The sequence below is a fragment of the Manihot esculenta genome, chromosome 12 (assembly GCF_001659605.2).
Source record: "Manihot esculenta cultivar AM560-2 chromosome 12, M.esculenta_v8, whole genome shotgun sequence".
Taxonomy (NCBI): Eukaryota; Viridiplantae; Streptophyta; class Magnoliopsida; order Malpighiales; family Euphorbiaceae; genus Manihot; species Manihot esculenta.
In genome coordinates, this window is record NC_035172.2 from 32,363,487 (window position 1) to 32,375,513 (window position 12,027).

A 12,027-nucleotide genomic window follows, 5' to 3' on the forward strand; every position below is an offset into this window, starting at 1 on the left:
GGGTGTAATTCTTATACTTACTCTGTTCATTCTTCTTTCGTGAGATGGGGTAGCTCCTATGATCCCCTTCATAGGCTTGTTTCTCGGACTTTTGACTTAGCTTTTGACTTGCCTTCTTGTCTTCTTTTAGTGTCTGAATTTCATCATCCAACCTGATATACTTCTGGACCTTATCTATCAGCTGTTGGTATATTGCGGTCGGGTTTTTGATTAAGGAATCCATGAACTTGATGTTACAGGTTCCTTTCTTTAACGCCTCACATGCTATCTCATAATTCAATTCTTCCACCTGTATGACTTCAGTATTGAAACGGGAAATAAAACTCCTTAAAGACTCGCTCTCTTTCTGGAAAATCTTTTGCAGGTCGAAAAAAGCTTTTTGGAAAGTGTGCAAGTGATAAATCTAGATTTGAATATCATAGCAAACTGTATAAAGTTTTGGATTAGACCTGGACTTCAGTGTTCAAACCATTTCTGAGCAAAATTCATGAGTGTTGACAGGAACACTCGGCATAACACAATATCATTTACATCTTGAAGTTGCATGGTCGTCCTAAAAATGGTTAGATGACTTTGGAGGTCTACCGTTCCATCATACTTGTCTAAACTGGGCAACTTGAACTTAGCAGAAAAAGTTTTCGTTAGTATTTCTTTCAAAAGAGGTGAAATCCCATCTAAACTGAAATCCTCTTCCTGTTCTTTTTGGTATCTTTGTACGGCACATACTAGCTTCCAATCTACCACCTTTGGAGTCTCATCTGGTTCGTCTTCAGATTTAGAGTTACTTTTATGCCGCAATTTGCCTGCTTTCGTCTAAGCCCTTGAAGTGTTTACAGAGATTTCATCCCTTCTTCCAGGGTCCATCTTAAATGCCTCTTCCCCAGCCTTATACTGTCCGAGAGTAGCCGGCTACTTCTGGATATACTGGAGTATCTACTTGTTGTTTAAATTATTAAGGTCTGCTTCGTTGATCATTGGAGGCGTGTTCTCCTGGTTATCTGAGATAGAGGAAACGATGGCTCCCTCGCTAGTAGAGATTGTCAGCAGTTGTAAGGCTTCCGGCCTTTCAAGTAAGAAAAAATGATAGGGAACCGGTCGTGATCCAAAAGAGGGTTTGATGGACTTTTCGACAACGGAGTAAAATGATATTACTAAGATTAGATTAATGATGTGGCTGGATTGATACCATGCTGTGGATGACTAGAACCTACAAGACAGAAAATATGAGGTGGTGGGTGTCCACAGCAGCTACTCTGATGTTCAAGTCTGTACCTCGAAGAATAAAGAGAATATAATAGATGACTCGGAGTTTTAATGGTATTAAAGATAGCGTACCTTTGTCTCTATGATTGCATTCCTTTTATACTGCAGGTAGATGGAAATAAACATAGCATTTCCTAAGAATTCGGCGATGATGTGGCCATCTACTCGATAAGGGGAATCACCAGCTAATAAGTTGGTAATCCTGCGATCTCAGGCGAGATGAAATTGTGCCTAATAATAGTAACTTTATGCCAAGACTTGGTCTATTGGGGGAATGAACGAGTCATGATAGTGATTTGGGCGTTAAAATGTTCGGGTCTCCTTCTCTTCAGGCGAGATCGCATTTCCCCCTTATCAGATTTCTGTCACGTGTCCCTTGTTTTGTAGTGACAACTCATACCTTTCTTTGGACGGATATTATATAACATCAATATCCTAATCCTATAATTAAAGAAATTACTATTTCATCCTTCAATTTTATCACTTATTATAATTTGATTCATTTATTTTAAAATTAAATTATTTAACCCTTGCAAATACTTGCATCAAACTATAATGTCTGTCCATCTATTTTAAAATAATTTTGACACAAAAGGATTCAAATGTGACTCTTCAATAGCGGCCAGTGAGAGCAACGAGGCTGCCCCAGCTTCATAGAGAATAGTCCTTGCCTCTAATGTAGACTCCTCTTTCTACCAAGCCAACATTAGTAGTCTTGTATGTTGTTGTTTAGGCCTTCATAACTCTTCCGCCTAATGAAATATTTTACGTTCCATAGAAAAAAAAAATCCTTTTTTGTAACACCTGCTCAAAATTCCCATATTGCCTCCACAACTCAAATCAAACCCATTTCCTTGTGGTATTCATAAAACCCAAACCCTAGTAATCATCTCCAACTTTGAAGATTCATTGTTGTTTCTCGCAAAATAGAACCATCACTACCAATTCCAACATGAAGCTCGCTCTAATCACCAGCGGAGGAGAATGGGGACGGTGGTGAAGCTTTTAAAGCTTGGTAAGTTTTCTTTAAAATGTCAAAATCAGAATTCATGGTGGTCTTATTTGCCCGTGGTGTTATATAGCGTTTATAATAAAGTAGCGGGTTTGCGAGAAAAGTGTTATCAATGAGGTATAACTATTTAAGATTTTAATAAACTATAATATTTAGGAAATCGATAATATTTTATAATAATCTAGTAGGCTTATAAAGAAATGGGTATAATGTAGTTTATGTGAAAACGTAATGCAGGGTGATGGGAATTAATTGTTTATTAGCAGCCTAATCTTATCTGAAGCATTTAGCTGGCAAATAAAAACAAAACTGCGCTGTTGCAAATTACCAGTTTTCAGATAACAATACACAAGCATGATAACTACTTGCTACTCTGAAAGAGTTGCTGTTTTCTGTCATATAGTATTGGGCTCAGTTTCTAGAAAATTAATATATATATATATATGTATGAGGTTTTACTATAATGTAGTTTATCTGTGATGCAGTAGGAGATGATAGTGGTGGTCCTTGAACAGATGGGACCAAGGCCTTATCCTTTCCGTTAGACAGAAGACTGTGGCCTTGCCAGATTTTTCTGTCTCATTAGACTGAAAGAAGCTGTTTTCACTAAATAAATAATCATTTCTGATCCTTTTGGATATATCGAGAAGGGTGCAAAACAAATTTTATACTAATTCTGATGATTAACAGAGTTTGCAACTTCATTTTATATTAATTTTCTTGATTGGGTTCACTTTCTGAATTAATAGTATAGGAGAGTTTTTCAGAGGTAAAAAGAAAGGGAGTAAATTATTGATTTTTTTTTTTTTGTTGCAAGGTTAGATTTGCTTTGACAGAGAAGAAGACAATGTCTAGCATTTTCTCATGTTTTTAACCTTATAGCTCTGGTCCTTTTCACATTATCTTGCATGAAACAGTCTTTTTGTCAACTAGTGGAGGTGGTCCTCAGCTTCAGCAATGACACTGTTATGTCCATTTCCAGGAGTTGTAAACTTGTAATACAGCATTATTTTTTACGTTTTGCACCTCAGCTTTGCCTTTACAACTCCACATCTTTGTTTGCTTCTGTGGGTGAGTTGGTGGTTGGACCAGCTTATGTCCCGTTAAACTACAAGGGAAATTGTTCGATGGACATAATATACTGTGAATACACATATATCTTGAATCCCTGTGGACCAGGTCCAGGTAATTCTTTACTAAACTACAAATTTCATTGATCATCACCAAGAAATGTGAAATACCCGAGAACAGAACAGCCAAGAAAATCAAATTCCAGGTGAAAATTGAAGGAAATACTGCACTAGCAAAGCTCTAAAATAAATAAATGAAAGGTATCCTCTAAATCAGTTTACTCATTAGGAATCAGGAGTGTGTGTTTGGCAGGAAGCAAGAAAGAGAGCTCCTGCTCCAGAACCACCATGAGAGTGCTCTAGTATTACATTGTCTGATTGATCATTCCCAAGCATCTCCCAGAGGCTGCTATGGAGATAATTTCTAAAGACTTGATAATGCTCATAAAGTCCTTCTACATTTACTATACTTTTATTTTCCACTCTTCCAAGCTTCTTTATGATCCCCACAATGCCAGCTCCAGCAAGACGGGCTCCACGTTCCGCCACTATGTCACAAACCTCCGCAACAACCTTTCTCGCCATTGGAGTAGAATCAGTAATCTAGAAATGATAAAAAAAAAAATTTACATCTTGATGTGATAAATGGAAACTACTTCATGTTTGTACTTGGTTTCACATATATATATACATAGCAGGAGGAAAAAAAATTAGCGAGGAACGTTACCCCGAAAATTTCCTTCAGCTTTTCGGCAACTACTTGATGATCCTCTGATGTATCTTGATGCATTGCAGCCATATCAGGTGACCTATTCACATATCCAAATTTTGTTAAACTAAGCCAATTCATCCTAAACTGTTTAAGACAGCTTTAAGATTGAGCAGCATTCAGATTGGACTTGCATAATTGTATACTCTGTAGAGCTTGATTCATATCATTCAATAATGCTTTTCCAACCTGATATGATTATGGGATTTCAGGCAAAGAGAAGACAAATATACTTCCACCAATCTCATGGTGTTCAAGCTTATGTAATCAAAACCCATTTAATATAATTAAAATTTTGATAATTTCCATTATTCCATATGATATATTATGTATTTATCCGCTGAGAAATTGAAAGATAATTAGCAAACTCAACTGTGTCATCAACTGAGAAATTTTTCCATTTAATAGCCGAGCCAGAGGTGGCTGCAATTTGGTCTACTGGATATGACACAGTGACTCCTAGTTTCTTTCGTCTTGCGGTTGCTTCACCATCATCAGCTGGATGTGTTGTAACAAATTTGGCTACCTCCACAGCAATATAATCAAATAACTCCTAATCAAGAATTCTATGTAAATTTCCACAACAGAAAATTCATCAGACTACTTGTTCAACTACAAGAAACAAGCTCAACCAATTAGCAGCATGGTTTTCAGCCTCTGAATTGGAGGAATTACTTTAAAAAATAGTGCACCTGAACCTCTAATTAAGATTTTATCTGATGCCCACAAACTATCATGAAACATAACTTTCAATTGACATGGTATTGCTTGCCTAGCTAAACTACGGGCTGTCTTTCCATTACTTGGCATTGCATATTGTAGCTTGCTAGGCCCAATAAGAGTCTGCATTGCCCATTTTCGGCCGAGCTAAACTCTAGCATACCTGAGAGGTACCAATCAATACACTGGAGGGTATAGAAATCTGTTCCCTGTGCAGATCAGAAATTTGCTCATCCTTCCCCCCAAGTCTCGCACACAAAATCAAGAAATTGGTTCCTCGGATATTCAATCCCTAGTATAGCCCTTTCTCATCCCTTCCTACCGCCAAACAAACAAAATTTAAGCAAAAAAACAATGGTAAAACTCTTAGATTAATAAGTTATGAGCTCGCCTCACCCGCTGGGCAGTGAAGTAACAGAGGATACGAGCATTTTCAAAGTGCTAGGTTCTTGCGAAGATATTAATGATGTTTCCATCTCAGACACTAATGCATTAGCTACCTCCCAGAGCTTGGGAACTGGCGTGGCGCATTCTCCCGCAAATTTACGTAGAATCCTCTGTATTTCCTTCTGTTTCCCTTTTCTTCTCTTGTACTCCATCATAGATGCTATTACCCCTGCCACTGTTCCGACGGCTGTCACCGCCGCCACTATCGCCTCCTTTTTCATCCGTTCTTTCTGTTAATTGATTCTCTCCTTTCTAGTGATCAAAACCTTCACTACAACAAGAGTACAACTTCTTGATTGGAGTGTAATTATTTTCGTGGAAATGGGATCAACGTTAACATCCGATACTCATGCAGCGACGAACGAGTAAAATGGATCCATGAAGGATTTTTTGTTTTTCTTCATGGTCCAAGCCGAACGAGTAACATAAGCTTGAGAATGAGTTTAATATCCTTTAGATTTAATATTTTATATCAAAATTTATATAAAATTAATTAAGATATATATAATAATTTTACAAATTTAATATATAAATATTTAATTTAATTTAATAGTGATCAAATTAATACGTTATAAAACAAATTAAATTATCTTCAAGATTACTCTTAATTACTTTAAGAGCCGAGGAGGATAGAAGAGCTAGAAGCTACATCATACTAAGAAGAATGATAATAAGCTAATAAAAAAAAAAAAAAGACTAATGATTTAATTTGACCATAAAAATCCCATTAGAACTAAGAGAATAATCACAAATTTCCCTTCTTTCGAGGATCAAAATACATTTCTAAGCTTTAAGAATCAGCTCTACAAAAAAGACAGCACTGTTTTTTTTTTTTCCTAAAAAATATTGGGTATTCATTTATATAGAAACAAAGATTACAAGCCTACTAGCAACATCACAAGGCCTATGGCCTAAATAAAAATATATGATTAAAAGGTCTTTAAGGCTTTGAAAGAACAAGAAGTTGATAAGACTCGATCCAACCACTTGACTCATCAGTAACTCGGTTGAAAATTACTCCCCTTGGCTATAGGACTTTTTGAGCACCGACCGTCTTGCAAGGTGGAGTTATGGAGGCAAAATATACTTCTCCTTCTAACAATAGTCCAGAGGACTATCAAACACACCAAAAAACAAAGAGAAGACAACATTAACAACTAAACAAGTCAATATTCCAAAACTCAGGAGAAAAATGCATGTTTAATCGACTGCGTGCATCACCGGTTCTATTGGAGGTCTTGACCATCGACTCTATAAAGAGAAAAAGAAAGGAGAAGTGTCACCATGGATAGGAATAGTGTCACTATGGATAGGAATCATAACACCGTTGACGATCTCCTTATGGGTCAAAAATGAAAAGGCTCGCTAAAAGATTACTCGATATAGTGATGATGATAGTGCGCTATGCGATGCAAGACTTTTCAACCACCACCTAATCACCTTTCACCAGCACAAGAAAGGGCAAAAACAAAAGTCTTCTAACTTGCAAACTCAGAAAAACAAACTTGCAAACACATTCGAAAAAATCAAAATAGGATAAAAAAAACTTCCTCTTCAAAATTCAACATGCTTTTAACACAACCAAATCAAACAAAGCAAAACAACTTTAGCCAGACCCACATTTGGGTAGGAATTTTGGATAGAGACGCAAGGAAAGAGACTCTCCCTCTCACAAGAACCACCACACAACTCAACTCTCTAAAGAGAGAGAGCCATGTTTTCCTTTAAAGGAAACTATTGTATACATAGACATAACCATCAATAAAGCATATAAATAATGTTTACAACCTTCTTTATCAAGCTGCCAATAACTAAACTAAAAACTGTGGAATCCCACATGCGATATATAAAAGTTATATATATAATACCTAGTTTAAAATCATTAAATAATTTAAATTAAATAAAAAATAAATTTAAAAATAATTTAGATTAACTTTAGCTAACTCCTACAAAAACTAAACAAAAAATAAATTCCAGTTGTCATGTAATTAATCCATTGATTCATATATATAGGAAATGGTATGAAGCACATGCAGTTGCTATTTGCTAAAGCAGATGAGCTGCCATAAATCTAAGTGATAAACTGACAACTTCTCTTTGTTCAATCTCTTTTGCCTCGTTGGGGCTACAATATATATATTATGTTTGGAAAAAATAATAATAATAAGACACGTGCATCGATCACTTTCGTGCTGAGTGTACATGAAGTTAGCTAGCCAGCAATATACATATACCCATATATAAATTAAGCATACTGCACAGAGATAATGAGATTGACAAAGGATGATCTGACAATTTTTCTTTTAAATTGCATTAAATGTAATTCAATCTCCCTTCTTAATGATAATGGAAAAGTTGGGGAAAAAAAATCTCATATCTATGAGATTGTGAAAATCTCATATCTATTTTTTATCTATCACTTCAATTGTGGCTTTTCTATGCTAGCAATCCTATTGGAGAAATGAAAATTTACCCACCCTTTCTATCAAAATACATTTTTCAAATGCACTTCGTAAGAAAAAAGCTCCAAAGAAATAAGGGGACATACATTAGCCGTTCAAAAACCCTAACAATCTATGGCCGTGGTGATTCTTTCTACGGCTTCTGGGTAAAAAAACATGATTAATAAGTAATTAAACCACGGAAACAAGGAAAAGAAAATCCACAGAACATGAAACCTCACGGCAAGAGAAGAGTTGAGATTTCCAGTCTTATGTCTTTCTTTGAAGTGTTACAAGAAGAAGAAGTAACTAAAGTTTTTGCTTTAGCAAAATAATTTTGATTATGGATGTACAGACAAGAAATGCATAAACTGAACTTCGTCTACGTTAACTTCAAAAAAGCCACTCTTAGGTTTTTCACCAGATCCTTCGCTGCCTTGGAGAATTCAGCTTCCATCTGCATAATTATGGAGAACGATCAGATGGGTACTCAACCAAATCATGATTAATTTGAAAAAATTTCGTCCATAACATTTAAGTTAAGTTACCTGAGCTACAATGGTAATATCAAGGGTGGAATCACCAAAGGGCAAGACACTGCTGTTGATGATAGATAGGTTTAGATTCTCTACGTCATTCAGTATTTTTGGAACAACTCCACGTTGTTTATCGCAGTGGATTCGAATCAATACGTCCTTATCTGAAACCCTTGCTTCGATCGCTGGAAGTGCTGAATCTGAGCTACCATCTGAATTCTCCTCACTTGAAGAAGAGTCATCGTCAGCAGAGAGCTGAGACTTCTTCACCAGAACGACTGATTCCACAGTTCTCGTCTTGGTCTGTTCCTCGAGTACTTTCACTCGTTCTTGCAGTTGTTTCACATAACTGATAGCATCTCCAAGAACAGAAGCTTTGTCCATCTGTCAGTATGAGAAAAACATTAGGAATCTTTCAATAATACTGTATCTGAAGAAGACAAATAAGAAGAATGAAGCACCTTCTTCAGGCCTGGAACAATGGCTGAAAGAGCAATGAAACGCTGGCTAAGCTTTTCTCTCCGCTTTCTCTCAGCCAGAATGTGTTCTTGAGCATGTGAAGGAGTTCTGCTTATCGAGTAAGGCTTCTTATTATTAGAAGCTCCTTGGCTGGCTTTCATTTCATAATTTTGGCTCTCAAAGGGGGCGACCTTCGAAATCAAAGGTTGGAAACGCAAATTTCTTGGAGATGCAGCCTCTTCCTTAGGCTTAAAAGTAGTAGCGGAGTTCAGATTCATGAAACACTGCTGAGAATTCGCAGGTGCTGAGATTAATGAGGACTCGAAACAAAGGACTTGAGTTGTAGAAGGCTTTGGGGATGGGTGCTCGGTTGTAATCATGCTCGAGTTGAAGCTGCTGGTCTTATGCAGTTTACTGGGTCTCTCAGAGCCGGTTTGACAAGTTTCAATGGAGGAACTGCTTAAAGGAGGATAGGAGGAGCAGCTCTCAGAAGGGAAAGATCGCCGGAGGTTTTCTTCCGGTGCAGTTGCCATGTTTTGTGTGGTCAATTGATCTGCAAGAGACTTGATATGGTATTCATGGATCAAGTTGTAATCATCCAAATCCTGTGAATAATCAGCAATTATCGTCAGAAAATACAAATTTTTATAAAGATCCATGATCATTTCTAAAAAGTTGAAGCTTGACAAAGGATCGTGTTCCATGGATACCTGCTCGGTAAACCATCTAGCGGATGCTATATCCATTAGGGCAGAGTATATGCTCGAAGGCTTCTTCAACAATGGTTCAGATGAATCAAGCCCTAATACCACAAAGAAAACCCTAATTATGGTTCCAAGAACTTGGGAAAATAAAAAGACAATCTAGTATCCGAACATTTCAAACAAAAGATCAGACTTTGCTAGATTAACTAACAACAAAAGATCCTGTAAACTTCAGATGGACAACGAAGTTGTGAATAGTTCAAGGGTTTGTTAAAAAAAAATCTAATTATCCATTAATGTTTTAGCAAAGGCAAAGACATTAGAGAAGATGACAACATCAAAAAGCTCCATAGCTCTTGCTGTTAAATAGAAGAGAAAAGAGAGTTGAAACTAAGCTTACCCTGTTATTGGAACAGCAACTGCAACTAAGCTTTTGTTTCCACAATCGCCCTAAAAGAAGACACAGGCCCTAGGTCTTATAATTGTGTACGGTATGAAACTATGAGTTCCTGTCCTACCCACGTGTGAAAACTTTGTCGTTATCCTCTGCAACTATTGAAATGGAGGCTGGCAGTTGACGTGAAGTGTGGAGCCATGGATGATTCTTCATCTTAAAAAATGACCAACTTGATATTTCTTGAGATTTCGAATCCACAAGAATTAGAAAACAAAGATTATATTTCTTGTCCAAGTCTGCCAACCCTAAAACTCTCTTAAACCTAAAATTATTGCATTTGTCTTATTGTCCTAATTGAAAATGTGGCCTTTTGATGTGAAGCTTCTTTCAGTGCCTTTGTTTGGTAATTTTCAAATGCATTTAATGAATTATTTTTGGCGTTGGGATTACCATCATATAAATTTATTTTCAATTACTTTCTTAATTAGACATCCTCTAATAATATATAAATTTATTTTTTTTCAAAAAAAAAATCAGGTGAGGTGTAACCATCAATCCTAAATAATTATTACTTATAGCATTTGATACGTGCTTAAAAAACTAGTTTTATAAATTACTTTGAATATAGTTAAAAAAATTAATTTCAATTTCAATTAAATTCAAAATATTCTAATAATTGCTAATTAGAATTAGGGATGTAATGGAGTAGGATATTCACGAAAATTAAACTGCTTAAATCTGAATTCGATTTATATTAGTAACATTCAAATCCGTTTTGAATCTGATTAAAAATTAATTTAAACTATTCGAATCCGTCCCAAACCCAATTATTATTATCCGAATAAAATTTGAATCCATTTAATTTTATATATTTTAATTAATAATTTATATAAAAAATATTTTTCATTAATAATTTTCATTTAAAAAATTTAATATTTTTAAAGAATATTTAAATTTAAATTTTTAAATAAAAATATATAAAAAAAATTTATAAATATTATTGTAAAATATATTTTTTATATTAAATTAATTATTTATATAAACGTTCGGATAGTGGGTATACTGTACATAAAATCCGAATCTGATCCGAACCCACAACGGGTATTATTTTTAAAATTTGAACCCATCTTAAATCCGATTATAACTATCCAAATTCGTTCTATTAGAGTTCGATCGGATCGGATACCCAAAAATACTCGATCCGTTACCATCCCTAATCAGAATTGTATATATTATTGAATTCATATATTATTATTCAACTTAGATATTTCTCATGTCAATCAATACTAATCACCTACATTTTTTCTAGAATAATTGACTCATCAAGCTTGTTTATATACATATGTATACATTAACAGACAAGATAAAACTCTTCTTATCCCATCATTTTTGTTTATTTTATTTTTTTACATATATTAAGAAAAATAATTTTTTATTAATTTTATAATAATATTTATTTTAAAAATATTAAATTTCACTATGAGAGATTTTGAAAATTTTCTTAAAAATAAGATGAAATTAATTAGAATTATAATAGTCAATTTTATATGTTACTATAGTGTAAAAAAATGGACAATAATTTTTCGGACAATCAAAAAAAGAAAGATGAAAAAAAATTATGAGACGAAAAAATTATAATTAAGGTGAGCACTCGGTTGGTTCGGTTTAAAATCGAACCGAATTGAATAAATTAAAAATCAAAATTTGTAGTATTTATGAAAATTGAATTAATTTTAGACAGAAATCAATTTGAATCAAATTAGTCTAATTTGATTCAATTTGATTTGGTTTGATCAATTGAATTTTTTATTTTTTTATACCTTATTTTTAATATTGTAAAAGTGAAGTTTGGACGTTTTGATGGGAACCGTTCTCGGGTCGCGCGGTCATAATGGGTTCTTGATATTTACCCTCATCACTCATGCAATAACCGCCGAGAAGGTAAAGGGATAACCATTGGGTCTCGTACCTACCTGGGCCAAATCAGGGCCCACGAAAAGCATATCAGGCCCAGAGTTCGGAACGCCCCTAGGCAGACCTGCCCAGCAGAGTAGGCCAAGGCCCCAGCATGCATGGCAGGTCAGGTCGCCCGTCAGCCTAGGCCCGGTAAGAAGGAAGCCGGCCCAGTGATGGGACGTGGTGAGGAACAAGCAGGCTCAGTCCCTTTCGCAGCCTTACTCGCATGCGTACTGGAGAAAGTTAAATGGCT

General features: G+C 35.3%; 1 protein-coding gene and 1 pseudogene across 1 annotated transcript; both read right to left on the reverse strand.

Moving 5' to 3' along the window:
* Window positions 1–3,393: 3,393 nt before the first annotated feature.
* Window positions 3,394–5,694, reverse strand: LOC110627631 (annotated as a pseudogene).
* Window positions 5,695–7,565: 1,871 nt separating this feature from the next.
* On the reverse strand, window positions 7,566–9,895 carry LOC110628044 (transcription factor bHLH18). Its single transcript, XM_021774490.2, has 5 exons — window positions 9,822–9,895; window positions 9,428–9,519; window positions 8,720–9,322; window positions 8,271–8,642; window positions 7,566–8,179 (listed from the first exon to the last, which is right to left on the reverse strand). The coding sequence occupies exons 2-5, from the start codon at window positions 9,461–9,463 to the stop codon at window positions 8,105–8,107; spliced, it is 1,086 nt and encodes a 361-aa protein (XP_021630182.1). The 5' UTR covers window positions 9,464–9,519; window positions 9,822–9,895; the 3' UTR covers window positions 7,566–8,104.
* Between the last annotated feature and the right edge of the window lie 2,132 nt (window positions 9,896–12,027).

Excerpts from the sequence above, each read along its gene's own strand:
- LOC110628044 (XM_021774490.2), bottom strand. The coding sequence starts at position 9,463 with ATGGATATAGCATCCGCTAGATGGTTTACCGAGCAG. Across the intron at positions 8,643-8,719 it reads TTGTTCCAGGCCTGAAGAAG|ATGGACAAAGCTTCTGTTCT; the intron begins GTGCTTCATTCT and ends TCATACTGACAG. Across the intron at positions 8,180-8,270 it reads ATATTACCATTGTAGCTCAG|ATGGAAGCTGAATTCTCCAA; the intron begins GTAACTTAACTT and ends ATAATTATGCAG.